Source organism: Aphelocoma coerulescens, chromosome 8 (assembly GCF_041296385.1).
Source record: "Aphelocoma coerulescens isolate FSJ_1873_10779 chromosome 8, UR_Acoe_1.0, whole genome shotgun sequence".
NCBI lineage: Eukaryota > Metazoa > Chordata > Aves > Passeriformes > Corvidae > Aphelocoma > Aphelocoma coerulescens.
Genome location: NC_091022.1, coordinates 23,561,880 through 23,589,203, shown reverse-complemented (window position 1 = coordinate 23,589,203; position 27,324 = coordinate 23,561,880). Strand labels below are relative to the sequence as shown.

The 27,324-nt window shown below is 56.0% G+C and overlaps 3 protein-coding genes across 4 annotated transcripts; 2 read left to right on the top strand and 1 right to left on the bottom strand.

Moving 5' to 3' along the window:
- Positions 1 to 88: 88 nt before the first annotated feature.
- UROD (uroporphyrinogen decarboxylase) lies at positions 89 to 3,772 on the bottom strand. Its single transcript, XM_069023263.1, is given in 11 exon segments — positions 89 to 360; positions 552 to 618; positions 813 to 913; positions 1,056 to 1,193; positions 1,477 to 1,638; positions 1,881 to 2,078; positions 2,163 to 2,225; positions 2,421 to 2,500; positions 2,579 to 2,691; positions 3,498 to 3,633; positions 3,636 to 3,772. Coding segments are annotated over 11 exon segments (1,338 nt in total). The 5' UTR covers positions 3,751 to 3,772; the 3' UTR covers positions 89 to 195.
- Positions 3,773 to 3,839: 67 nt separating this feature from the next.
- Positions 3,840 to 13,690, top strand: LOC138114122 (E3 ubiquitin-protein ligase HECTD3-like). 2 transcript variants are annotated; one of them, XM_069023262.1, is made up of 21 exons: positions 3,840 to 4,177; positions 4,247 to 4,407; positions 4,789 to 4,881; positions 5,147 to 5,282; positions 5,723 to 5,838; positions 6,099 to 6,212; positions 6,583 to 6,665; positions 7,045 to 7,210; positions 7,673 to 7,754; positions 8,628 to 8,810; positions 9,343 to 9,395; positions 9,713 to 9,777; positions 10,212 to 10,315; positions 10,646 to 10,765; positions 11,102 to 11,191; positions 11,583 to 11,789; positions 12,179 to 12,308; positions 12,705 to 12,779; positions 12,975 to 13,056; positions 13,168 to 13,239; positions 13,496 to 13,690. In XM_069023262.1, the coding sequence occupies exons 1-21, from the start codon at positions 3,851 to 3,853 to the stop codon at positions 13,578 to 13,580; spliced, it is 2,544 nt and encodes an 847-aa protein (XP_068879363.1). In that variant the 5' UTR covers positions 3,840 to 3,850; the 3' UTR covers positions 13,581 to 13,690. The 2 variants fall into 2 exon arrangements, with proteins under 2 accessions (XP_068879363.1, XP_068879362.1); XM_069023261.1 differs by having other exon boundaries at positions 3,840 to 4,407.
- Positions 13,691 to 18,681: 4,991 nt separating this feature from the next.
- Positions 18,682 to 27,112, top strand: LOC138114118 (E3 ubiquitin-protein ligase HECTD3-like). Its single transcript, XM_069023253.1, has 21 exons — positions 18,682 to 19,133; positions 19,212 to 19,372; positions 19,910 to 20,002; positions 20,431 to 20,566; positions 20,941 to 21,056; positions 21,320 to 21,433; positions 22,516 to 22,598; positions 22,818 to 22,983; positions 23,333 to 23,414; positions 23,672 to 23,854; positions 23,947 to 23,996; positions 24,117 to 24,181; positions 24,403 to 24,506; positions 24,754 to 24,873; positions 25,002 to 25,091; positions 25,184 to 25,390; positions 25,653 to 25,782; positions 26,178 to 26,252; positions 26,522 to 26,603; positions 26,708 to 26,779; positions 26,949 to 27,112. Exons 1-21 carry the CDS (start codon positions 18,807 to 18,809, stop codon positions 27,031 to 27,033), a joined length of 2,541 nt encoding a protein of 846 aa, XP_068879354.1. The 5' UTR covers positions 18,682 to 18,806; the 3' UTR covers positions 27,034 to 27,112.
- Positions 27,113 to 27,324: the final 212 nt, after the last annotated feature.

Here is a 27,324-nt window from a genome sequence, read left to right as displayed (position 1 = left end):
ACTTGCTCCTCTAGCAGCCTGCCATGACTGCCCATCTCCTTCAGGGCCATCCAGTTCCCCATCCACCCAGCCAGAGCCACACGGCTGCTGTGGAGAAGGTGCTGGTTTAATGCTGCAGCCCCGCCTGGAGTGAGCCCTGTGACAATACAGGGGTGACTGTGCCCAAACCAGAGTCCTGTCCCCAAGATCCCAGGCTCAGCTGTGCTTGTTGATGTGACGGGAATGAGCATGCACAGCCTCCACAAAGGCACCCACATGTTCAGGATTCATGTCAGGGTAGAGGCCATGGCCCAGGTTGGCAATATAGCATTGGGTCCCAAAACCCTCCAGCATCTTCTTCACCAGCTCGCCAATCTTCTCCTGTAGGTATGGTAAGAAACCATGCATCAGTCCCATCCAGGTCAGGGTATTTCACCCCCACCAGTACCCCCCCCAGCCAGCCTGGGAGACTGCTGGGACACGAGCCAGCACTGCAGGTGGGGAAGCTGAGGCAGAAGGCCATTAACGCAGGCTGGAAGTAGCCCTGGTTGCTGGCGATGGCCATGGCTCACCTTGGGTGCATAGAGAGCACACGGATCCAAGTTCCCTTGCAGGGTGACATCTTTTCCCATCTGTGCACTGCAGCAGGGAGGAAGCAGGTGAGTTGTTGCATGTGCTACAGAGGCTGAGGACAGCCTGGTGCCTGCAGCCCCCACGACGGGACACCCAGGACCCCTCAATGCAGGCCTGGGATGGCTCAGGGCAGAGGAGGAGGCCAGAGTACCTGGCCTGGGGTCCTGCCCAGACACCTGAGCCCTGTGCCAGACTCTTACCGAGCTTCCTGGGGCCGGATGGTCCAGTCAAGACCAACCACCTCGTAACCGGCGTGGGCCAGGTCGCGCAGGGCGTAGTGTGCATCCTTGGCAAAGATGATCTGGGGAGGGAGGAGATGGGCAGCAGCTGCTCTGAGTCAGACCCCTCTCCACAGGCTGGACTGAGGGAAGCAGGTACCAGGGGATGCACCCCTCTCCAGCAGCCCCCACACGTCAGGGTCAATCCAGGCAGCCCTGACTCACCATGGGCACCAGGGGCAGTGCCTCCTCCTTCAGCTTGCTCTTGACAGCCTGGGCAATATCTCGGATGTAAGGCAGGGCAAAGTCCTGAAACAGCTCCGGGCCCAGGTGCCCTGCATGGGACTCAAACAGCTGGAGTGCCTGCCAGGGACACAGAATCCTTTAGGTTGGAAAAGACCTTTAAAGTTATTGAGTCCGAAGGTTAACCCAGCACTGCCAAATCCACCAGTAAAGCATGTCCCCAAGTGCCACATCTACTTGTCTATTAAATATCTCCAGGGATGGTGATTCAACCACTTTTCCATGGGACTGGGAGAGCAGCACTTCAGTCTCTCCTCCTCTTTCCAGATGCTGGACCCTCTCTGGTCCCTGTGTCCAGTCCCTGCCCTCCTTCCTGGCCCTGTACCCATGCCCCAGGACACACCTGCGCTCCAGCAGCCACCTGCCCCACCAGGTAGTCAGTGATGACATCGGCCAGCAGCTGCAGCAGCCGGTGGCTTGCCTCAGGGTGACGGTAGAGCCAGCTCTTGGCCTTGGCCATTGTAGTGGAGCCACCACCCTCAATCATGTAGGACATGAGCGTCCACTGTGGGAAGGAGAGAAGTGAGGAGGGTGATGGAGATGAAAGAAGACACAAAGCCCCAGTCACAGTGGTGAACATAGGACCTGTGAGCAACCCAGAGCCTGGGGCAAAGCTGCTCCTGCACTGAATGCTCCCCCTAACGCACCCATGTAGCACCCACAGCTGGGGGTGCCATAGCTGGTGTCACCCCAGGAAAGCAGAGGAGCCCATCAGGGGAACCCACACAGAGGAGCCACATCACCTACCGGTGCCCCCGAGAAGCCGATGAGGGGCACCTTGCCCTCCAGGCTGTGTCGTGTCAGTGTGATGGCCTGGAAGACGTAACCTAACTCCGCAGTGACATCCACCTTCTGTCGCAGTTTCAGCAGATCCTCCACCTCCTTCAGGGGCTCTGTGAACGTCGGTCCTTTGCCAGGGACCATGACAACCTCCATGCCCAGCGCCTGGGGACAGGGGAGATGGAGAACGGGGCAGCCCTGAACTCTGCCCCATTACCAGCTGCTGTTCCCCATGGCCATGGCTCTCACCTGGGGCACCACCAAGATGTCAGAGAAGATGATGGCAGCATCCAGGGGGAATCGTCTTAGTGGCTACACAGGAGAAGCAATGTTAGTGAGGGGTTGTGACTCCCTCCTCATGGAAGACCTGGTCAAGCCCATGGGGTACTGGAGTCCCCAGGGGCTGCACAATTTCCTGAGACCACCCAGGATGGCCAGAACCAAGGTTTTTCCCCATCCCCATCTGGGCAGGGAGAGGGGACACACAGACCCCTGAGAGGTGCTCACCTGCAGCGTCAGCTCACAGCACAATTTGGGGCTCCGGCAAGTGGCAAAGAAATCCTGTGACGCCCGTGTCTCCCGAAACTCTACAAGGGATCAGCACAAATGTTACCGGCTGCTTGCTGATGCCCTCTCGCCACCCCCCGCACACCTCCGCCGCTCACCTGGCAGGTATCGCCCCGCCTGCCGCATGCACCACACCGGGACGTGCTCCGTCTCCTCCCCGCGCGCCGCGCGCAGGAACGTGTCGTTCTTCAGCTTGGGGAAGCCTTTGGGGCTGCGAAGCAAAGAGCAGGTACAGACTGTCACCCACGATTCTGGGTGCCCTGCCAGGCCCCCACGGCTGGGGCAGAGGGTGCCAGCGTCAGCGGCTCGTCCCCACTCCCTGACCGCAGAAGAGGCTTGCGCCTAGCTGTGGCAAACGTGATAAATTCTCTCCACCACAGTCCAGGACCTCTTCCTGCAAAGGACAGCGGGCCCCCCACCCCGGGAAGAGGCGATGCCCTGCCCAGGGCCCGCGAGATTAAGTTATCAGGGCCACCAGTTGCTCCCGCCAGGAGAGATTTGGGACGAGCGGAGCGGGCAGTTCTGCATTTCTCCCCCCGTCTGTGCCAGACCACGCGTCCCCAGCCTCCCCCATCCCCAGCCTCCCTGCTGGAGCCCGGCCTGCGCCGGGGAGGGGGACCCCGGCAACCGCGGGGCCTATGGGAACAAAGTCCCCAAAATCTCCATTTGGGACCAGTGACTTAACTACCACACCGGTGGCCTTGCTGATCCCTCCCAGTGCAGGATCAGCAACACCCGCCCAGAGCCTCTCCAGTGACCCAGTACCGGACTCTTGTGCCAGCACCATAACCCCAGGGCCACTCCAGTGCATCAGCAGTGTCCCCAGAGCCACACCAGTGTCCCCAGTACAGGATCTCAGCACGAAAGCACTATCCTGGTGATAGCACTACCCAGTGCCCCCATAGTGCCAGATCGCCATTCCCAGAGCCACACCAGTATCCCCCGTGCAGGCCTCGGTGCCTGCCCCCATCACCACACTAGGAAGGAGCGCAGGCCTGCCCGATCCCGGTTACTCACAGGAGCCGCTCGCCACCCTCCATCCTCCTGCGCCGCTCCCCGGCCTCTCCGTTGCCTCCCGACGCGGCGCGATCCGGCGCGATCCACCCCGTCCCGCCCCCGCCCCGCCCCGCCGGCGCCGCCATCTCGACGTACTCCCGCCTCTCCTCCCGCCGCCATCTTTCCCCGCCCCCCTGCCCCGTTTCCCGCCCCTCCGTACACTGCCATCTTGCCCGGCGCCTTGCTCCTCCGTACGTGACACGGGCGCCGCCATCTTGCCCTACGTCTGCCCCGCCGGGCGCCGCCATCTTGCCTGTCGGCGGGCGGGGTTCGGCCGTAAACCGGAGCGGCGCGGAGCCGGTGCCCGGAGCGCGATGAGGGCAGGCGGGGAGGCGCCGCACCAGGTGCTGGGCCGGCTGCGGTTCCTGCTGCAGTGCAGCGAGTGCTTCCGCCGCGCCCAGGCGCTGCCCGCCGCGCTCTGCTACGTGCCGCGGGAGGTGCAGTACAAGATCTGCAAGGACCCCTCGGCCGCCGCGGCCGCCGCCGCCCGCAGCCTGCTCAGCGTGTGGGACAGCCCGGGGCCGGCGCGGGGCGGCAAGCGGGCGGCGCGGGCCACGATCGAGGTGCGGAAGGGCGGCTGCCTGCGCGCCACCGGCGAGGAGTACTGCAACGGCGCCGGGCTCTGGGTCAAGCTCAGCAAGGTAACGGGGGACCGGCGGCCCGGGAAGGGCCCGGCCCGGCCCCGCCTGACCGCCGGCTGTCCCCCACAGGAGCAGCTGGAGGAGTACCGGAGCGGCTGCGATCTCGAGGAGGGCTGGGTGCTGGTGTGCAAGCACGCCGACGGCGGGGACCGGCTGGTGCCCGTGGAGTCCACGGAGCGGATCCAGCGGCAGCAGCAGCTGTTTGGGGTGGACTACAAACCCGTCATCAGGTACGGGGCCGCCGCGGTGTCCCGCTGGGTCCCCGGGAGCGCGGAGGTGTTCACTCCTATACGGGCTCGGGATGCTGCCCCACGGCCCCTCCTGCCTTGGGCTGGGGAAGCCCCGGCCTGCTTGGACAGGTTTCATGGAAGTGAGGCAAGAGGGATGCCGGATGTGGAGTGAACCGAGTTTGGCTCGGGCACTGTGCTTGTCACATGCCCATCGGGGTGTGGAAGGAGTGGATATGGTTGGAAAGGAAAGGGCAGTGGATGATGCTGGAGGCGATGGAGGATGGAGCACGGTGGGGTCTTAAACCCAAATCTTCCCCTTACAGCTACTCCTCGATAATCAGCTTCTTGTTCCTCATTCCTTCCACTTCTGCATTGTTTCAGATGGGAGCAGGTGGTGGATCTGACATACTCCCTGCGCCTTGGAGCAAAGCCCAGGCCCATGGAGCAGGATGAAGCCGCAGTAGAGAAGCTTCGGTATGAACTGCGTCCTGGCTTCTGCTATGGTGGGGGACAAGCTGCTCTCTCTCTGTGGCTGCCCAGACAGCTGTCTCCTGCAGACATGGGGGAGAGGGGGTAAGACAGGCAGCTCTGTCTTCCTAGGCATATCCAGCACAGTCTTGTCCTAGATATGCCTGCAAAAAGCAGTAAACAGGGCAAGACAATGTGGACCTCCCTTTTTTCTCCCATTAGCCTGGCTACCTCTGGCTCTCCAGACCCAGTAATCTCTTTTCCCTGCTAGGTTTGTGCCCCCAACATGGACTTACGAATGTGATGAAGACCTGGTACATTTCCTGTATGACCACATTGGGAAGGAGGACGAGAACTTGGGCAGCGTTAAGCAGTACGTGGACAGCATCGATGTCTCGTCCTACACGGTGGGTTAAAGGGATGAGGCTGCATCAGCCCTGCTGTGCCATGGGGCTGGAGAGCATGGATAGTGCTTGCTGTGCTGCTCTTGCCTGGACTGGACTCTGAGGATATGGGAGAAGAGCCTGGGGAACATCATGCAGCATGCTGTGCAATGTAACCCCTGGAGTGACAGTGTTTTGAGAAGCCAATACTAGTATTAGCTGCTAAGCTGATTTTGGGGAGGGTTTGATACCCTGTGCTGTGTGTGTGAGACCCCAGAGCACCTCAGAAGGTCAGCCCCAGTGTCCTATGTGCTCTGCACTCCCAGTGCCTACCCACAGCCCAGCAAAGGGAATGAGCCAATGTGACGTCTTCTGACACTAAGAGTCATGATAAAAATAACCACTAAAGAGAAGTTAATCATACCCCCATCTGATCTTTCTTTCATTCACTTGCCCTCTTCCAGGAGGACTTCAATGTGTCATGCCTGACCGACAGCCATGCTGACACATACTGGGAGAGTGATGGGTCCCAGGGCCAGCACTGGGTGCGGCTCAACATGAAGAAAGGCACCATTGTCAAGTGAGTCATCTCTGCTGTACGTGCTAGCTTGTGACTGGGGCAAGCTTTGCCTCTCCCTCTCTGCCTGAGTGTCATGGCCCAAATTTGCCCCGTGCTCCCTGCCCCTCAGCCCTTACTCTTGCTCTGGGCTTGAAGGGGTCTTAGCATTGTCACAGGTACCTGAGAATCCCAGCTTGGTAACAGTGTGACCAGGTGATGAGGGGGAGTAGTGATAGGTGTTCAGATGCAGTTGCCTTCTCATGTCCTGCTTCCTTTTGCAGGAAGTTGCTGCTGACAGTGGATACCACTGATGAGAACTTCATGCCCAAGCGGGTCGCTGTGTATGGGGGCGAGGGGGACAATCTGAAGAAACTGAATGACGTCGGCATTGATGAGTGAGTGTGTGGAGGTGCACAAAGTGACATGGCTCTTGTGGGGGCCCAAGGTGCTGAACACTGGCCTTAAGCAGTCATGCAGCACCAGCCAGGCTCTCTGGGATGCAGGTTCACTCTGCCCAAAATGGCATGGTCCAGTTGTCAGGGCTCTCCTGATTCGATTGTGGGACACATCAGAATCATGGTACCTGAACCGGAGTCACCAGGAGGTTCAGGCATTCACCTGTGTTGTAGGCAATCGGTCTGAGTTCTTGCCATAGGCTCCCATTTCAAAGGATGCAAACCCTCTTCCCTTACAAGTGTCTGAGTGGATTTTGGCAAGAAGAGTGAGGGAGCAGCCCATCAGTCCTCATCTGTTCTGTGTTTACAGGAGCTATATTGGGGATGTGTGCATCCTGGAGGACATGACAACACACCTGCCTGTCATCGAGATCAGGATTGTGGAGTGCAGAGGTAGGGCTGGCTCTTGTGGCTCCATCCATAATGCACCTGTAAGATACTGTACACTAAGGGTTTATTCTGTGACTTGTACTTCTCCCTGTGGGCTGTTTTAGATGAGATGCAAAAGAACCATGGGAAACTCCTGGGAGATCTGAAGTTTTGCAGGTTCTCAGCTTTCATCCTATCTTTCTCTGCCTTCAATTGTTTAATTCTTTTTTTCCTGTAAATGCCCTGCTTCTTCTTCACAGAGGTATTTGAGGCTTTTGGTGCCCAGCCCCAGAGCTCATGGAGCTGGTACATTCCTACTGTTTCTGCTTATAGCCTTCCCCCACTTTATTTAAGGCTTGCTTTCTTGTGATCTTAGCATATCATCCATGGTCTTCCTTGGCAGATGATGGGATTGATGTTCGTATCCGAGGCATCAAAATCAAATCCTCCCGGCAGAGGGACTTGGGGCTCAGTGCTGACATGTTCCAGTTGCCCAATTTGGTGCGTTACCCTCGCCTGGAAGGGACTGACCCTGACCTGCTCTACCGACGGGCTGTGCTCATTCAAAGGTACTGTGTGGAGGGGAGCAGACAGGTGCCTTTGCCTGCAGGGATTGATGCCATCTCCAGCATGTACATGACTGGAAGCTGTAAAACTGTGACGCTTCCCTTGAGACAGACATCCTAGACACTGGAGAAAATAGCAGTCATTTGGGAACAAAGTGAGCTCTCTGGGGTAGCTCCCCTATGCTTTCAGAGGAGATCTGTGCTCAGGTTCACAGCGTCTTGTGTGTCAAAATCACAACATATCTGTGCAGTGTTGGGGGCAGGTACATGCAGAGTGCGTTGTGAAGGGTGCAAGATCCCTTCAGTGCAGGGAGTGGGAATTTAGTACCAAAGACTCCGTGATGTAAAAAACGGTGCTGGGTTTGGTTTGGATCAGTTATTTTTCTGCTTGTGTTCAGGGCTGTGTGGTCTGGTGTACAGATCCCCATCGCTCCTTGTTGCAATACCTTCTTCTTTGGGATTTAGGTTCATCAAGCTCTTGGACAGTGTCCTGCATCACTTGGTGCCAGCCTGGGACCACACTGTTGGCACATTCAGCAAACTCAAGGTGAACAGTTGGCTCTATGTCTCGCTGGGGCCTCAGTCTGGCAGGATGATGGTGCTTGGGCTGTGGCAAGGGAGCCAGCTGGAGGGAAGTACCTGTCTGAGCTCAGGTCATTAACACTGTGGAAGGTGACATTGTTTATTTTCCTGCTAAACTGGTGATGTGGAAGCATGTAGCTGTGGGCTAACAAGTGGACTCAAACCAGAGCATTTCACCCTCAAAGGGACTTGGACCATAGCAGCACTGGGCATGCAAGCTGGATGCACATCCCCTCCGAGATCTCAGCCCAGGACGCTCTGTTCCTGCACTTCCTGCCAGCAGCTTTGAGCTGGCTTGTCCAAACATCGAGGCTTTTATCAGTAACATTTTTCCTGGCTTTAATAAGCTTTTGCTTTTCATCCTTTGCATAGTGCTGAGTTCATCCCTCCAGTTGTCTGTTTTCCTTACATCCTCTCCAAGAATACACATGCTGGATTTTTTTGGGATAGACCCATTCTGTGTGTTTCCAGGCCTAGTGTCAGAAAGCACTGTAATTCCTGTGCCTGGTCAGCATGTGACCCAAAGCATTTGAGGATTCTTGTTTGTTTAGAGGAGCTGGCTTTGATTACAACTAAAAGGGATAGTAAGATCAGTGTTCTGGTGAGAGGGTAAAGGAGAGTCTGAGCAATACTGGAGTGTGAGCATCAGATGACAGCTGGTGGATTGAGGGCTGAGTTTGTTATCTGCCTTAAGCCAGAATGCAGACTCTTTCAGAGGCAGAGGGGGAGCAAATAATGAGAATGTGTCTGTGTGGGAAGGCCCTGGGAGAGGGGGAAACCTGGAGGTGCAATGGCTTCAGCAGGAAGTAGGTGACGTTTTGTGCATCCCTGTTGGCAGCACATCAAGCAGTTCTTGCTGCTGTCCAAGAAGCGCACAGCTCTCATTACCCAGTGTCTGAAGGACTCAGAGACCAGCAAGCCCAACTTCATGCCAAGGCTCTACATTAACCGACGCCTGGCCATGGAGCACCGGGACAACCCTGCCCTGGACCCCAGCTGCAAGAATGCTGTCTTCACCCAGGTACTGTCCCTCCTGCAAGGGTCCCTGCTGCTCTGGGGGGAGTGGGGCATCCCAAAATCAAAATGATCTGCATAAAGATGGGTGGAAAGGACAGCTTGGACCTGGAGATAGCCCAAGCCTTCAAGGCCTCTTCACATGACTCACAGGCTCCATAATTACATGTGCTGATGGTCCCATATCCAGGAATAACATCTAGGAGGGATTTGGGATCTCTGAGTTGAAATCTGTACTCTGTCCTGGATGCTCTCTGTGGCATGTTGTTAATGGAGAGTGTAACAATCTTGTTGGACTGAAAAGGCAGCAAAGAATTCTTGTGTGACAACAGTCAAGTAGCTGCATGCAAGTCCTGTGTTGTGGTTTTACAGCAGTGCTGATCTTCCTGTGTGCATTCTCTCCCAGCTTCCGAGAGATCTGGGGTTCTGTGTGTGCACAAGCACCCCAAACTGCTGTGAGGCTTGGTGTACCTGCCTTCACCTGGCACCAGTTCCCCTGTAGAGGGGATACCAACCTTGATTGTCTCTGCTTGTTGCAGGTATATGAAGGCCTGAAACCCTCAGACAAGTTTGAAAAGCCTCTAGATTATAGGTAAGGAGTGTCTGGGCGAGGGAAGGCACCATGCAGTGCTGGGAGCTATGTCCTGTCACAGCAGGGTGTTAGGGAAGCCTATGTCCTATATTCTGGAGAGGGTTTGCTAGGACAGGAGCCAGCTCAGCCGTGGGATCAGGGCCCATTCCCTAAGGTGTCACCTTCCTACTGAGGATGCAGCTGTCTCTGGAGATTGAGATCTTGTCCTGCTTTAAGCCCAGGCTGCTCCACCGTAGTCCCTTGGTGTTCCTGCTGTGCCTGTCCCAGCACCTCCTTGGCTTTGAGCAGCACCTCAGGCGATGCCTGGTTCTCCACAGGTGGCCGTTGCGTTATGACCAGTGGTGGGAGTGCAAATTTATCGCAGAGGGCATCATCGACCAAGGTAGGGGCTGCGGGGGGCCAGGGCTCCTCTGGAGCAGTCGGGGGTTGATGAGGTGACTATTGCTCTAGGGGCTCTTGTTTGGTCCCAGTGTTAATTCCCATGGAGGAGAGAGGGAAGGCAGGTTGCCTTGTCCTGCCACCCCTGGGTATGTCCCAGATAAGGAGTGCTGTTTGGTGGGAGGTGGACTAAACCTCCATTAGTCACTAACAGCAGCTTTACCAGTGCCATTGACCCTTCTGGCTGTTCTCCACAGGCCAAGCAGTGATGTTATTTCTCCTGTCTTACTTTTTCCAGTGCCATAAGGCTCTAACAAGAGCCTTCTGCTCAATCTAGGGCCAGGTTGGACCAGAATTCCTCATCTTTGCTCCATATCTCTGAGGATCAGCACATGGGGAGTTCACATCACTAAAAATGCCCTTCTTTTGGGATTGCAGGTGGTGGTTTTCGGGACAGCCTGGCGGACATGTCAGAGGAGCTGTGCCCCAGCTCAGCAGACACCCCCGTCCCTCTGCCCTTCTTTGTGCGCACGTCCAACCAGGTGCCGTTTATCGGGATGTTTGGGGCAAACCCTTCCATGCCTGGCAATGCAGTGTTGTCCCTGTCCCCTTGCATGCCAGGGACATACCTACTTTTGCAGGTCCAGAGCTTTTCTTTGTGAGGGGTGGGTAGTTTGCTTTGTGGCGTTTCATTTTAGAATATGCTGACAAGTGCCTGGATACTGGTCTCTCACTGGGAATACTGCCAAGGGGGATGGGGGGTTTAGCCCACTTCTGCTGTGAGTAGTGCCCAGGGGCATGGCAGGAATGATCTGTGGTGTTTCATGCTGTGCTGAAATTATGACTTGGAGTTTTGCCTCCCACTCCTGCAGGGTAACGGCACTGGAGAAGCCAGGGACATGTATGTCCCCAACCCCTCCTGTAAGGACTTCCCAAAGTATGAGTGGATCGGGCAGATCATGGGAGCAGCTCTGAGGGGCAAGGAGTTTCTGGTAAGTTTTCAACCCTGTGAGGAGATTTGCTGCAAAGGGAGTTGTTAGCTCTCTTCTGCAGCCTGTCCCAGCAGGAGCATGGGAAGGCTCCGTGGTCACACACTGGGACAAGAGGTATTTGGGGCCAAGAAGTTTGAAGAACTCACAGCCTAAGTTTTGGGGGATGCTGCTGAGAGCTTGGGAGATAGTGTCTGGTCTTTACTCAGCTACAATGAGCTCTGCATGTGGAGGAGGAAGTGGGGAAGATCCTTTGTGTCTGCATTGTTGAGTCCTATCTCCATCTTTAGGGATGTCTCATTTTGACACAAACTCAATAAAATTTCTGGTTTTCTTCAGGTCCTGGCTCTTCCTGGCTTTGTATGGAAACAATTAACAGGGGAAGAGGTCAGCTGGAGCAAAGACTTCCCTGCTGTGGACTCAGTGTTGGTGAGAGGGACTGGGAGGCTGTGCCTATGCTATTCCTCCTATATGCTAATCATCCTATATCTTCCTATATTCCTTCTATATGCTAATCACTCAGCAAGGCAGTGATTTGTGTCCCTGTCCTCAAGTACTGGCTTCCTCCTATGATATGTCAAATAAACACAACAAAGGGCAACTTCTAGCTGTAGGACACACCAAATGCTGTTATAGAGATACAGCCATGCTGACTGCAGCTTCAAGCATGCAATGGCCCAGGGTCTGCTAAACAGCTTTAGGGCAGCATATCCCCTGTTGTGTCACTGTCACTTGTCTGGGAATGGAGAACATGAGGACTTGGGCACATCACTGCTCACTGGCCATCTCTTTAACATGCACTTACTTGGGGCCTGGACAGGTGAAGCTGCTGGAGGTGATGGAAGTCATGGACAAAGACACCTTTGAGTTCAAATTTGGGAATGAGCTGACCTACACGACAGTGCTGAGTGACCAGCGCATGGTGGAGCTGATTCCCAACGGCAGCAACACCGCTGTGCGCTACGAGGACCGCAAGGAGTTCATCCGCCTCGTGCAAAAGGCTCGGCTGGAGGAGAGCAAGGAGCAGGTGACACTGTCCCACCGTGTGGGTAGTCATTGGCTCCCAGAGACATGCCCACAGCCTGTTTCTGGTAAAATGCACCATGGTTAGTGTCCCTGTGCTCATTAGGGCAATGGTATCCAACCCTTTCGGTGATGTCCTGGAGCCTATGGGGTTGTTGAGAAGCAAAGTGGCTTCTAGTAGCATGGGTGATAGGGAGTTTTACTCACGGCTCTGACACAGGCTTTCTGAACGAACAGGGATGCAACTCTCTGGGATCGTGTCCCCTTTCTTCAGGTTCCTTGGAGCATGTGCTGAGTAGTCACATGGCTTGAATCCAGAAGAGTCCCTAGGCTCAACCATGAGTCCGGGAAATGGGCAAGACATGCTGCTTACCTGTCTTGTCTCCTTTTCAGATCATGGCCATGCAGGCTGGGCTGCTGAAGGTGGTACCCCAAGCTGTTCTTGACCTCCTTACATGGCAGGAGCTGGAAAAAAAGGTCTGTGGAGACCCTGAAGTCACAGTTGATGCCCTGAAGAGGCTCAGTAAGTGAAGGGCTTCGCTGAAAACTCTCTTCCTGAAAACAAGACTGTCTTCTGTCTGTGCTGGCACAAGAAGTGTGGGAGGCCTTTCTTACAATGAGAATATGGGCCTGTGTACTTCTTGCCTTTAGCTGGGTGCTGATGGGGGTAGGAGTGTCCCTTGACTCCATGCTGGGCCTCAGAGTAGAGGCTGGGGCATCCCTAGGCCGCCAGTATCTGAGCCCCTGTGGAGCCGAGATGCAGATCTGACTGTGCTTCCTGGGAGGGGCCTGACTATGTATGTTGCTTGGACCTTGGGGTCTATGTGGTCACACCCTGCAGGCACCCAGGGGTTTCTTTCTGCACTGCCAAAGGGAGGAGCTCAGATCTTTATTAAACTCCTTTTCTGTATCCTGACAGCCCGGTTTGAGGACTTTGAGCCACAGGACACCCGTGTTCAGTACTTCTGGGAAGCACTCAACAACTTCACCAATGGTGAGCAATTTGCTCTGTCCCTGCATATCTTGTGCCATGACAGCTCCTATCTGCTGGCTGGGAGGCAAACCACTCAAGGAAAGCAAGGAGCTAGGCTGAAGGGACTGCTTGCTAATGCTGGAGATACCTGAAAGCGGCTGTACTGCATCTCACATCCCTCTAGGGTTTGCTGATGTCTTTGCTTTTCCTTCACAGAGGATCGCAGCCGCTTCCTCAGATTTGTCACTGGCAGAAGCCGCCTTCCAGCACGGATCTACATCTATCCAGACAAGATGGGGTAAGTCCATTCTTCTGTACACTGCAAGGCTAACAGATCCCACACCAAAGGAGTGTGTTGTCTGGGCTCCCCCCCTCGCTGGTTCTAACCAGTCTGTCACCTTCTCCCCAGCTCAGAGACAACAGATGCTTTGCCAGAGTCATCCACCTGCTCCAGCACTCTCTTCTTGCCCAACTATGCCACGTAAGTTTTGGTGCTTCCCCATGTCTGGAGGACGCTGTGTCTGGGCTTTCTTCTTAACCTTGATGCTGACCCATGAGGCCCCATCACTTTGCCACACTTATGTCCCCTGCCTGTCCCACGTGGCTGCTGGGTTTCTCTCTGTGAGCCCCTGGTGAAGCATATCCTCCATTTCAGAAAACATCTTGTCCCTCTCAACTGGCCAATGCAGCAATGGCAGCTCCTCCTTATATTTTTTTTTCCTTCCTGCCATCCCTAGAGCCAAGGTATGTGAAGAGAAGTTGCGCTATGCTGCCTATAACTGCGTGGCCATTGACACAGATATGAGTCCGTGGGAAGAGTGATGTTGCAGCCTGACCAAGCAGCATGGATAATTGCTCAAGAAAACCATGCAGTGGGAAGAGTTCCCTTGTCCCCACGGGATGTGTATATATAATAAATATATAGATGTGAAGCCTGGCTCCTGACAGTGAACATGGAGGGTTGGGTATTCAGCAGGGTGGGATCTAGCTTGGATTGTAAATGTGGTTGCAGTGATGGAACTCTGGCCGAGCTCTCATGTATCAGAAGGGTCTAGTAGGCTTTTGTAATGAGTTTCTTCTCCACATCTTCTTGTAGCTCCACAATGCTCACTCCTGCCAGGCTGCACTCTGCTCAAACAAAAGTGGGGTAAAGAGATAAAGCTGCACAGCAGCTTACAGCACAGGACAGAGAACTGAGAGCTGCTGCTGAGACTGTGGGGTGGCCAAGATGCTCAGTGTGTCCTGACCACACTCCTTTGCCTTGTTCCTGCTCTCACATGAGGTCAATGGAAATTAGATCATCTAGGATGAAGAAGAATGGGGCAGGCTGGTGGTAGGTGCTGCAGGGGTGCCTTTGGCCACCAGGTGTCACGACAGACCTGCACAGCAGGACTATGGGTGCTTCCAAAGGGACTCCCACGTTTCTACATTACACAAAATCTGAGTTCCTGTGGTTCCTGGCACCTCTTGTACAGCAGTGACTGCTGGGGAAGCTGCTCCCTCACAGTGGGTGGGAGCTGTCTGCTTCCCTTTTGTTCTTTTAGTTCTGCATCCAGCATGCTGGTGGCCTGGCAGCTGTTCTCCCAGGCTCTTTGAGCTTCAGTTTACCCCTGAAAGCCAGTATTACAACTAATCTATTCTAGTTCTTGTGGAGATCTGCCCTCAGGGCCAAGTTCATCTTCCAGACTGCAGAGGTTAAAGCAGTAGGAGGCATGGCAGTGCCAGGCTCTGCTCCCTTCCCCCATCCGTGGGAAGGGACATGGAGGTTTCAGGTGAGCAGGAAAAGTGTTTGCCCTAGGGCAGTGTAGAAACTGGGTACCAAGAGCTGGAGGTCCTTGAGCAGATGGACATGTGCTGTGTGAGTGAGGAGTGGGCAATGAAACCTTTACAACTTCCTGAAAACATTTGTGGATCTTCCCAGCTCCAGGCAGGGCTAGTCATTGCCTAGCACTGGGAGCTACTAGATGCTAGTCTACATTTATACCCCCAGTTCCATCTTCAGCATGTGTGGTCTGTTGGACCACCACTACTGTGAGTCACAGAGTCACTGGGGCTGATGCTGTGTGTTAAGATTTATCCTGTCTTAATGTTTCATGGCTTTTTCTCCTGTGTTGAAGGAGTCTATCATCCAGAAATTGCTTGCAGTTGTAAACAAAGTCCTTCCCTTCACAAGTTTCTTTTGAAATGTGTATTCCCAGATCTGCCAAGGAAGGTTGTTGCTAATAGGGATGTAGGACCAGGGAGGAGTATGTGCTGCCATCTCCTGCTTTGTGGTAAATGGGGAAGCTGTTTATGGCAGCCCTTGCCTGCAGCAGGGCCTTCCATGCTCAGCTGGGTGGGCGTGAAGTCCTGTCTGCTGGAGGAGGTCTTTTGTAAATCCTAGAATTGTCTCAGAATTGATCTCTGTGGCTTTGTGGCTGATTCCAACCACCAGTGTGGAGAGGAACAGGAGCAGAGCCAGTGTGATACTTTTCCGTGCTGGTGGCTGAGTCACTTCCTAGGGTGTCTGTTTTACATGGGCATGAGTAAGCTGGTGAAAGGACTTTGATCTGCTGGTTTGTCCTCAGTCAGGAGTGTTGAGGAAGAAATTGCTTGCAGTTGTAAACAAAGTCCTTCCCTTCACAAGTTTCTTTTGAAATGTGTATTCCCAGATCTGCCAAGGAAGGTTGCTGCTAATAGGGATGTAGGACCAGGGAGGAGTATGTGTTGCCATCTCCTGCTTTGTGGTGAATGGGGAAGCTGAATGGGGATTTAAAATGATCCATCTGAAAAGGGACTGACATTGGGATGGAATTCATACTGTTTTTTCCAACGTTGCCCACTTGCCTCTACAGGAGATCAGCAGGAGATCACATTATTTACTGAGCAGAATTAGAAGCAGCAATAAGATAGACTCCTCTCTTTACTGCTGGGCAGGGGTTGGTTGGCAAGTGGTTCAGGGTGGGATGGATGTGATGGCCCTAGTCTTTGGTGGAGGGTGAGCTGATGTCACCAGTGGGAATGGGCAGGTTAGGAGCCATCTAGGGCTGCTTGGGTTGATCAGCTGTGGGGGAGCAAACAACTCTGGCTCCCCTGCCCTTGGAAGCAACTGCAGCTGACGGAGGGTAACAGGTATGTATACAGGGGTGTATACCTAGAACAGCTCAGGTTTCTCACTGAGACGTATTTAGACAGCTCTGTTCTCTCTCATTATCCACGTACACAGCCCCAGCCTTCAATGATGAGGAGAGAGTTGCTGTGCAAGGCAATGCTGAGATCAGAACCTGGCTGAAATGGTGGGATCCTTCCCTAGAAGCGTCATGGCACCTCTATCTTTGGAGATGCTCAAGACTTGGTGTACAGCCCTGGGACCTGTGATCAAACTTCCAGTCTCATTCTGCTGGTTTGAGATCCAGGTCCTCCCTAACCTGAAGCAGTTGATTACTGTGGAATTATCAGCTAGTTTTTCCCATATTTCCCACATTTCTCTGTTCTTTCTTCCAGCAAGGCCTTTTAGCATCTGAGCTCTTATTTCCTGCCACTGAGTGCTGCCCATGGGCTTGCTGGAACTCTGGGGAAAGGATCTAGCTGGTGATAGGGATTTCTGTTCAAAAAATACTTGTAGTAACAGGACCCTGGCCCTAGCAGAAGGGATCACCCAGGATGGTCTGCATTTAACTCCTACAAGCATACTGAGAAAAACATTTTTTTACCATATAACCATTGTTTTACTGTCTATTTGTGTTATCACCGTATATATGTTGGAGAATTGCAGTAGTTGCTGCTGTGGTGGTATACTGGGGTGGAGAGACCTGTGAAAGCCCTTCCAGTAGGAGGAGAAGCCCATTGCAGCAGTGAGATCGTTAGGTGCATGGTCAGAGGGTCTGGAAAAACATGGCTGCTATGGAATGATGCCAGGATAGTGCACAGATTGTCCTGTTAAGTTTGCTGTGCAAAGGTAAGCTGGGAGGGGGGAGCTGGGAGCTGGCCTGGATCTCCTCTGTGTGGTCCTCTCTCATCTGCAGTGTTTTAAAGCCAATCACAAACTGAATTCCTGCTCAACTCTGGCCAATCTCAGGGGCCCAAAATAGGTGTTATGTCAGTGCTGGGTCACATTTCTTCTCTGATCTCTAAAGCTGTGGGTAGGAACTGTGTCCTATCATGTTTGACAAGGCACAAATCAAGTACCCCTGCCCTGGACTCCTGCTGCATGTGGCCTGGGGTGAGAGACCTCCTGAGCATCAGGATCCAGCGGCTGCGCATCCTCACCCCAACAACCAGACTCAAGTCAGTGGGGATTGATTTTCAAGCCAGTGCCATCCTAAGGAAGGTGCTGGTGTCTCTGTGATGCTGTGGAGCATCTCTGTGTGCCAGAGCTGCAGCTCTACAGGGTGGGTAGGGCTGAGCTGGGGGAAGGACATGGCTCCATGTAACCACTTGATCTCCCCTGCCTTCAACTTGCTGGGTTGTCATAGAATAGTTTCGGGTGATTAATAACGCACATGTAGTCTAGCTGTTCTTGTTATTCCACTACTGCCCTGGAGTATGACAAACTCTAAGTAGTTTGACAGGTTCTGTCTGTCCCTACCTCATGTTGGATCTAAAATAAAATGAATGAACTTAACTGCTCCTGGTGTTCTGATGATTTCTCTGGTCTGGCTGGGGCTCCTGTGTCCTTCTGTTGGATGAAATAGTGCATGTGACACCTGGGGACATGGTTTAGTGATAAACATGGCAGTGCTGGGTTACCACTTGGACTCCATGAACTTGGAGGTCTTTTCCAACCTCAGTGATTCTGTGATTCTAAACAGCAATGAAGACTGGTATTGTGAGAGGCAGGCGGTGAAGCAGAAATTGGCCCTGTCATGCCTTGCACACAAAGTAGTGGCACCGAGGTGACTCAGAGTATTAACTGGCTCAACCCTTTGCAGCAGCTCTGCAAACCAGTGGTACAGGGTGACGTGGATGCAGAGGGAGGGCCCAGGACCATCCTGGCTGTGGTTACTGCAGGTAAGAGCAGGGCCAAAGTCTGCATTTCTTCTGCACCGTGGTTCACAGCAAGGCAGGTGCCTATTGCTGCGGTGAGGCACAGTCACACCTGTTCAATAGATAACACTGCAGGGATGGACAGCTGTTGGATCTCTCTGCACCATGCCTTTGCAGGCAGGGATGGAACTGGACTCTGACCTGCCAGGAGCACAGGCAGGCACCAGCGGGGTGTGGAGACCTTTGAACTCTGCCAGCCTGCTTGTTTCATGATCCCTAAACTCAGCCCTTTGTGCCCAACCCGAAAAAATTAAGGTAGTGTGGGGTGGAGCTGAGCTGCTCTCTGCCACCGCCTTGCTGTGGTATGCAGCAAGCGGACATGACATGGGGTGACAAGCTGCCAGTGTTTGGGGGTGGGGGGGGAGGGGACTGGGTGCTGCTGGGTGTCATGGCCTCACTCCTGCTGCCAGGATGCCTCTGCTGGCTGGGATAAAGCTGTGCAGGGAAGCCTGTCCCCCTTTCCAGCAAGTGCTTGGAGCACTTCCACCTGCTGCAGGCCTGCCCAGGGCAGGGATATGCCAGCCAGAAGCTGGCTCTCCCATACTAGGATTCCCACTCACCTCTTTCTCCTATCCATGCTGGAGACGTAGCCCTGTGCTCTAACGCCACAGGACTCCCTCCCTGCTTGTAGGAATGCAGGCAATGACAGAGATGTTGGAGGCCGGGAGGGAGCAGAGTCCTAAGCCACAGGGCAAGGGGATGCCTGTGACCCGGTCAGCTCCTGCCGGATACTGAAGTGGGCGTAACAGAGCCACATTTTGGCAAGGGGGGCCCGGAGCTGGAGAGCGAAGCAACTGCTACCCGAGAGGGATGAAGAAGCGCTGGGGCGTGCCCGGGGCACGGGCGGAGCGGCGCCTGCTAGGGGAGGAGGCGGGAGCCGGCGAGCGAGGGCTGCCCGAGGCGGGGCGCCCCGGAGGGAGGCGGGCGCGGCGGTCCCGCCGGAGGCGCCCCGGCCCGGCGTGCACTCCCGGGCGGGCACGGTCGGGACAGCCGGGGGCGCAGCGCAGCGGTGCCCGGAGCGCGATGAGGGCAGGCGGGGAGGCGCCGCACCAGGTGCTGGGCCGGCTGCGGTTCCTGCTGCAGTGCAGCGAGTGCTTCCGCCGCGCCCAGGCGCTGCCCGCCGCGCTCTGCTACGTGCCGCGGGAGGTGCAGTACAAGATCTGCAAGGACCCCTCGGCCGCCGCGGCCGCCGCCGCCCGCAGCCTGCTCAGCGTGTGGGACAGCCCGGGGCCGGCGCGGGGCGGCAAGCGGGCGGCGCGGGCCACGATCGAGGTGCGGAAGGGCGGCTGCCTGCGCGCCACCGGCGAGGAGTACTGCAACGGCGCCGGGCTCTGGGTCAAGCTCAGCAAGGTAACGGGGGACCGGCACCGGGAACCACTCGGGCGTGCCGGGTCTCGACGGCGGTGACAGGACGGGATGTGCCTTCAGGAGCAGCTGGAGGAGTACACGGGCACCCATGGCCTGGCGGAGGGCTGGGTGCTGGCGCAGAGGTTCGGAGAGGGAGGAGATAAGTTAGTCCCGGTTGACTCCGTGCAGCGGATCCAGTGTCAGCACCAAACGCTGGGGGTTGATTACAGACCTGCTGTCAGGTATGGCCCCGACCCGCTGCGCCCCGGGCAGGAACTGGGCTCTGGGCGCTGGAGAAGCGTGTGACCGGTCCCCACAGAGGACATGCGACCCAGCCATCCCCAGTCCCTTGGACACGCCCAGTACAGCCCACTCACTCCCTCCAGCGCAGGTGGGACACACCCCCGCCGAGCACCGGTGGGCAGGTGGGTGCTCCCGCGTAGACTAATCCTGTTTGCTTGTGGCAGCGCCTACACAGAATAAAGATGATGCTAGGGGGGTTCTGAGTCACTTGGATTTGGGCGATGTCACAGAGGTAGTGCAGTGATCAGAGACCTCAAATTTTATTTTCATGATATAAGGTCATGTGCAGGGTGGGATTCCCCTGCTCTGTCCCAGCCTGTACCCGGGTGCAGGGACACTCATCCTTCCCACAGCTGTTCCCGGGTGTCACCCCAGTGCTCCACTACTGCTGACTACACTTCAGGCTAAGGCAGCAATGGACACACTGAGCACTGACACATCTTTTCCATTGTGCAACTCCACCGGTGCTGCTCCAGCTGGGAACAAGTGGTGGACCTGACGTACTCCATGCGCCTTGGAGAGATGCCCAGACTCATAGAGCAGGATGAGGCTGCGGTGCAGAAGTTTCGGTATGAATGCATCTCCTAGAGCAGGACTGCAGCACCCCTAGGGGCTGCTGGCCAGGGCCTGGACATGCCTGAAGGGCCATGATTGGCTTCAGGGTCTGGAGTGGGGAGGATGGGTGCCATGAGATGCCTTTTACATTGGTACCTCTCAGCACTGCTCAAGCAAAGCTGGCCTTTGCTCCACAGACCATTGGAGTGACTGTATGCTGCTACTCCCACTGGGCTGGAGTGGCCATAAATACCTGGTGTGCTGGTGATGAGATACATCCATGCCATCTGCCTGCTGCAGGGACAATGGCCTGGCACCATGCCGATTTGGTGGCCATGAGACGCTGCAGCCAGTCTCAGCTGGGGCTCCTGCACACTGCTGGTGGGCAGGTTTGGGGTGCAGCCTGGTGTCCTCATCCCATTAACACAGAGATTCCCTGCAGGTCCTTGCCCCCAGGCTGGAACTATGAGCGCGACATGGAGCTGGGGCGCTTCCTGTATGATCACAGCGAGAAGAAGCTGCAGCACGCAGACTGCACCAAGGAGCACATCAACAGCATCGAGGTCTCCTCACAGACGGTGTGTAGTGGGGCTCCTCTGCAGCCTAAAATCAGCATAAGACACATGAGCATCACCACAGATGCAGGGAGGAGGGGCCAGTGGTGGCTGTCCCCTCTGCAAGGGCCAGGGGATGGTGGTGGGGTTTTGCTGCTCTAGCAAAGCTGCCAGGAGTTGGGCGTTGGGAGCAAAACCCCATTGTGTCTCTGGAGCACTAGGGGTCCACAGCCATGCCCAGTTTGCTATGTCAGGGAGCCACTGTCCACCCACAGCCCAACAAACCAAGGGGCTGGCCTGTCCTGACCTCCTTTGGACCCACAAAACCCATCTCAGAGGAGGCCATGGCGTGTGCAAGGATGCTCATCTCCCTCCCTCTGCTTGCTGCACTCTTGCAGGAGGATTGTGTTGCAGCCCATCTGACAGACAACCTGACATATACCTTCTGGGAGAGCAGCGGGCCCCCGGGACAGCACTGGGTGCGGCTCAACATGAAGAAAGGCGCCATTGTCAAGTGAGAGCTCGGGGTGTGCCCTCCATGCCAACAGCTGTGCCAGGGAAAGGCAGGGTGCGGGGCAAAGCACCATCTTCCTCTTCAACCCAGCTTTCCCCCAGCTGGGGCTGCAGCATGGGGTTGAGGTGGGGGACGGCTGCTGCCAAAGACACTCTAGGAAGGCACAACTTTGCCCCAGGCCTGGGACAACTCTGGGGGCATCTCTAGGCCCAGGCAGCTCATGAGGGGAGGACAATGCTCTTCCTTGCTCTTCTCACCCCCAGGAGACTGTGGCTGATGCTGGATGGGCAGTCCAGCTCCTATATACCCAGGCGGGTGGCTGTGTATGGGGGAACACTAAGCAGGCTGGAGCACCTGAGAACAGTCCTAATTAATGAGTGAGTAATGAATGAGGAGCAGCTTATGCCCAGCTTGTGCCAAACTCCTGAGCTGTCTCTGCATCCTGAGCAGATGTTAAGGATGGGGCTGGGGTTGGTTCTGAGTGACTTGCCAGTGACAGTGGCTCTCCAAGGGTTGGAACTCCCTGCGTGCAGACTACATCTGCTCCCACAAGTGTGGTGGTCCCTCGCCTCCATGTGCCAGTCAAGTGCCTTAATCTCCTTTCCTGCTCCTCACCCATGCTGCGGCAGCTGGTCTGCAGCATGCTTCCTTCTGCCTGGTGACTTTGGCGGTCTTTCTGCCTCCTCCTCCTCACCTCTGGGGACACACACCACTGCTGTCACCTTCCTGAGCATCTCTGCTGTGCTGTAGCCAAGAAGTCCTGGGGCACTTCAGCTCTCCATCTTCACCCTGGCCCTGAACACCCTTTTCGAGGCAGCTGGGGGTTTACATGGGAGTGCAAAGGTCTCCTTCACCTTCCCCCAAAACTTGTCCATTTGATGTTTTTTGGCTGAGCAGTGAGATCTGTCTCTGAAGAAGCACCCATGAGACTGCAGAGGTGTCCTTTGCAGTGACAGGAGCTAACTCCTCACTGTGTCTGAATACTTGCAGTGGTTTTTCCCCATGGGCTTACAGGACTTTGATGGGACCTTGACAAAGGCATTGAAAATACACTTAGTAAATTGCTAATCTACCCACATCCCTGTTTCCTTCAAAAACACACCACCCTTGCATGACCAACTCCACTTGAAGGATGGTTCTGCCCTTGTGAGATGTGCTGGGACCCCTCAAGAACAGTGACATGCTCTCAGCCATCTTGTCTTTCTGTACTGCTTTGAATTTGTGCTCTTTTCTGGCTTTTTGGATGCGGTTTCCACCTTCTCCAGAACGTCTCTGTGCCTCTGACAACCTCTTCTCTCTGCTTGGGCACCTCCTGCCACAGCCCTGGTGAGGTGGGGGGGCTTTTGCATGAGTAGCAGCACATCCTCAGCTGGGGAGCCAGAGTGGCCTGTGCCTTGCTGGCTGCCTCACGGTTGTCTGTGCCTCATGGCTCTGCCATCTCCCTCCATGCTGTGTGCAGGAACAGCTACCAGAATGTCTGCATCCTCCGCGACATGAAAATCCACATGCCGGTGCTGGAGATCCGCTTCCTGGAGTGCCGGGGTGAGCCTCTGCACCCAGCCTGGCCCTAAACCTGCAGCCAGTCCTGGCACCTGCAGCTCTTCCTGTCACACTGGCTGCTTTTGGGGATCTACTGGTGGGAAGGCTGAGGAATGAACTTCATATGAGCTGCTGCAGGTGTTGGGATCACCTCGCCCCCAGTTGCAGCGTCCAAGCTGTGCTGGCTGCAGCACACACAACATCACTGTTCTTTCTTGGCAGACCAAGGATACAATGTCCGTCTGCAGGGGATTAAGATCATGTCCTTCTGGGAGTGGGACCTGATCCTCAACACTGACATGTTCCAGCCAGCCCGGCTGGTTCGCTACCCTCTCCTGGAAGGGGTGGATGCTGATGTGCTGTACCGGCGTGCGGTGCTCATTCAGAGGTATGGAACAGGGATCCCACCATCCCCACAGTGAGCTCAATCCCAAAAAGAATCATGCCCTGACCTGCAGGGGCAGCCCCAGGCTGGGTTCAGCACTGGCCCTACAGAGACCCTCTGCAGTGATCGAGCTGCAGTGCAGCAGCATGGGCTGGACTGCTCTTCTTTGCAGCATTTTCTTGGGGAAAAAGAAATAAAGGGAGTGGCCAGGGGGTGCTGGATGGGTGTTCCCCTTGTGTCTGGTGTCCCTCCATGGACTGGTGGGGACCCATGTGCAGGGAGCACAGTGGCCAGGGGTTGTGGTGAAATGCCACTCTCCTGCAGCTTCACACTGCTTCTCTCCTGTCTCCAGGTTTGTCCATCTCCTGGAAAGTGTCCTGTGTTACCTGATCCCCCTCTCTGAGGACAGCATTGGCACCTTTGATGCACTCAGGGTGAGTGTTTGCCAGGCTCGCCTGGGATGGTGCCAGTAGGGGCATCTCACAAGTTCAGGTGGTTTTCTGGGGGCTGTAGTGTGTCCTCCTTGATCCAGTGGGGACAGACCAGCCCAGGGCTGAGAGCTGCCATGCTTGGCATTGCCAGAGGGATGGAGGAGCATCCCCTGTGACACCGGGGCTGACCTGGGGAGAGGAAAAGACAGGAGGTGGTGGCAGGATCAGGCCTCTAACCATCCCAGCTTGTCCCTTGTTAGAGCATGAAGCCATTCCTGGTGCTGTCCAAGCAGAGTGAAGCCGTCATTGCCCACTGTCTCCAGTCCTCGGAGAGCTCTGCTCCTCGCACCCTGCCAAAGCTCTACATCAACCGGCTCCTGGCCCGGGAGCACCGTGCCAACCCCGCACTGGACCCCAGCTGCAGGAATGCCGTCTTCACCCAGGTATGGCAGCGCCATGCCCTGTGCCAGGTATCTGTCACTTCAGCAGGTATCTTGCCCCCATCTCATCCCCTTTCCGCTCTGCTACTCTCCAGCTGTATGAAGGCCTCAGATCTCCCAAGAACAATCAGCCCCTGGACTACAGGTAGGTCTTCAGTGTCATATTTGTGGGGTGTCGCTTCCCCAGAGCAGGGTGCAAGGGGATTCCAGGTGCTGCTGGTATGCTCGGAGGAGGGATGTGCATGGGGCTGTTGCTTCCTCACAGGTGGCCCCTGACCTACAGCCAGTGGTGGGAGTGTGATTTCATCACTGAGGGCATCATTGACAATGGTGAGAGCTCTCCCCTGGCGTCTCCTATGTTGGGGTGCAGCTCAGTGGGTGCCCACACTGTCCCGACTGCTCTGGGAGAGGCAGCCCTGCTCTGCACACATGAGGTGGTCCCCGTATCTCCCCTACCCTGCCCCAGGGAGGGGGGCAGCTTGGCCAGATCCTGTGGCTCAGTGTCTGACCCTGGTGTGTCAGGCCCTAACCAGCCTCTGCCCCCACTGCAGGTGGTGGCTTTCGGGACAGCCTGTCAGATGTGTCAGAGGAGCTGTGTCCCAGCTCGGGCGATGTCCCGGTGCCCCTGCCCTTCTTTGTGCGCACTTCTAATCAGGTTTGGCATCCCACTGTCTGCCTGTCCAGGTCAGGGGAGTCAGTCAGCAGAGCCTGGGATGTTAGCCCTATCTTAATGTTTGCAGAGCTATTGTCTGGGGAAGCTGTGCTTGTACCCGGGTGGTGGAGATCTCCTGGAAGGGTTTAAAGGGCTGGAGAGGCAGGTGGAGGGGTGATGGTGGGGAAGGCTGCAGGAGACCGTGCTGGGCTCGTCAAATCTCTGTGTGTCTTAAGTGTCTGTCCGACAGGCTAACAGCAGCAGTGACACCAGGGACATGTATGTCCCCAACCCCTCCTGCAAGGACTTCCCCAAGTATGAGTGGATCGGGCAGCTGATGGGAGCAGCCCTGAGGAGCAAGGAGTTTCTGGTGAGCACAGCAGAGTCTCCCTGGCCAGTGACGGGGCTTGGCAGGGGCTGCCCTATCTTGGGCAGAGGGGCTGCCCATGGGTGAAAGAGGGGCATGGGGAGAATGCTTGTGTCCACTCCCTTTGGTAGATCCTGTCTTTGCCAGCGCTGGTGTGGAAGCAGCTGGCAGGGGAGGAGGTCAGCTGGAGCAAGGACTTTGCCACCGTGGACTCAGAGCTGGTGAGCAGGGCTGGGTGCTGGCAGGGCAGTGCTGTGCTCTCTCATGGCTGCGCTGGCTCCACTGGGGTGGCTATTGCTCATTTGGGTTGCAGGTGAAGCTGCTGGAGGTGCTGGAGAGGGTAGACAGGGAAGGCTTCGAGTTCATGTTTGGCAGAGAGCTGACCTACACGACAGTGCTGAGTGACCAGCGCATGGTGGAGCTGATCCCCAACGGCAGCAACACCGCTGTGCGCTACGAGGACCGCAAGGAGTTCATCCGCCTGGTGCAAAAGGCTCGGCTGGAGGAGAGCAAGGAGCAGGTGACACTGTTCCCCAGGGCTGACAGGCTGCAAGGGGACCCTGCTCCAGTGGCAAGCCATCCCGGTACCTGTGGGATTCATGGTTGCCAAAACATGTCCCCCAGCTCCAGCTGGGTGTTCTTCATGCATCCCATGCTCAGGATGTCCATGTGGCTTGGGGACCCCTTTTGGGGTGCTTTGGTCGCTGTCCCCAGAGCCCTAGGTGGCTGCCCAGGGCTGAGACCCCCTGTGGTGACACGGAGCCCGTCCTGTGCCCCCACAGATCGCAGCCATACGTGCTGGGCTGCTCTGCGTGGTGCCCCAGCCTGTGCTGGACCTGCTCACCTGGCAGCAGATGGAGAAGAGGATCTGTGGGGACTCGGAGATCACAGTGGCTGAACTGCAGAAGTTCAGTAAGTCACAGGGCCAGCCCAGAGCTGCTCCCTGCCCTCCACAAGGGCAGTGAATCCCCTTGATAATGCTTGTCCTGCACATGCATCCTGGTCATGGGATGCCTGAGAGACTGGGGGAGGATAAGCCAGAGGGTCCCTGGATGCTTCACGTTTATCAGCAAACCCCACTGGGCCTCACTCTGGTCTGTCTGATCCTTAGCTGCTATGGGCAGAGGTGAGTGGCCACTCTTCAAACTAGTGGAAACTCTGTTTCTCCACCCCCCGTGGCACAGGTTGCTGGTCCCATTCAAAGGTGCCAGGGGCTCTCATGGGCTCACCGAGGAGCAGAGGGTCTCCTCCTTTCCTTTGCTTTGCTGGGAGTTTCTAATTAAGCCACTGCACATTCTTTGTCGCAGTCAAGTTTGATGACTTCTCCTCCGATGATACCCGTGTCCGGTACTTCTTGGAGGCACTCAACAACTTCACCAGCGGTGAGTGACCCCAAGCCTTTCCCTGCTCTTCACGTGCAGTAGGACAGGCCAGAGCATGGGGTACCCACTGCCCTGTGCCCCAGGGGTGCTCACCAGGTGCTTCCCTGGAAACTGGCTGGGGTCATCCCACCTGGCCCTTCCTGGGATCCTGAGAGCATCCCTTAGCTTTGCCTCATGCTCCTGGGGTGATTCTGCAAGGCAGATCTTGCTGCAACAGCAGCAGCTGGGACAGTCTGTCCCTGAGACCTGAGCTCTGTCCTTCCCCTCAGAGGATCTCAGCCGCTTCCTCAAGTTTGTCACTGGCCGGAGCCGCCTCCCAGTTCAGATCAATGTCTACCCGGAAAGGTCGAAGTGAGTCTGTCCTGCCTGTGTTGGGGTCCCTGTGCCATGCTGGGATCCCCACATGATGTGAGGTCCCTGCGCTGTGTTGGGGTCTGATTCTTCTTTCTCCCAAGCTTGGATGCGTTTGACCTGATGCCACAGGCCTGCACGTGCTCCTGCACCTTCTTCTTGCCCAACTATTCCTCGTGAGTCAAGCTGGGGCATAGGGATGCTCCCCACTCCCTGGGGCTGGCATTGGGGTTCCCATCAAGACTCTCCAGGCCTTCCCCTGGGGAGTGTCCAGACAGGTGTGGGGAGGGAAGCTTGAAGTTTTCTGTGTCCATCATGGCTGTGACCCAGCGTTCCCCCTGCCAGGGCCAAGGTCTGTGAGGAGCTGCTGCGCTACGCCGTGTACAACTGCATGTCCATCGACACTGACAAGAACCCCTGGGACGAATGAGACCCCCATGTGCCCCAAGCCATGGGAGCCTCGGGGACACTGGATTCAATAAAACTGCAGGGCCAGATCCTGCTGTCCTGCCCCAGGTCCTGTTGGTGTCTGTGCTTCGCGAAGGCTGGGACTGGAGCGTGTGGCCAGTGCTGCTACTGGAGGGGTCAGCATGGCACTGTCTGCTGGGGGCTGTGCCCGCACCGGGTCCTGCGGGGTGGAGAGCGTGGCCTGCGGGGGCGGGGGGCGCTGTGAGTCCTGTCCCCTCTCTGGACATGATGTGGGGAGCAGAGCTGCAAACTA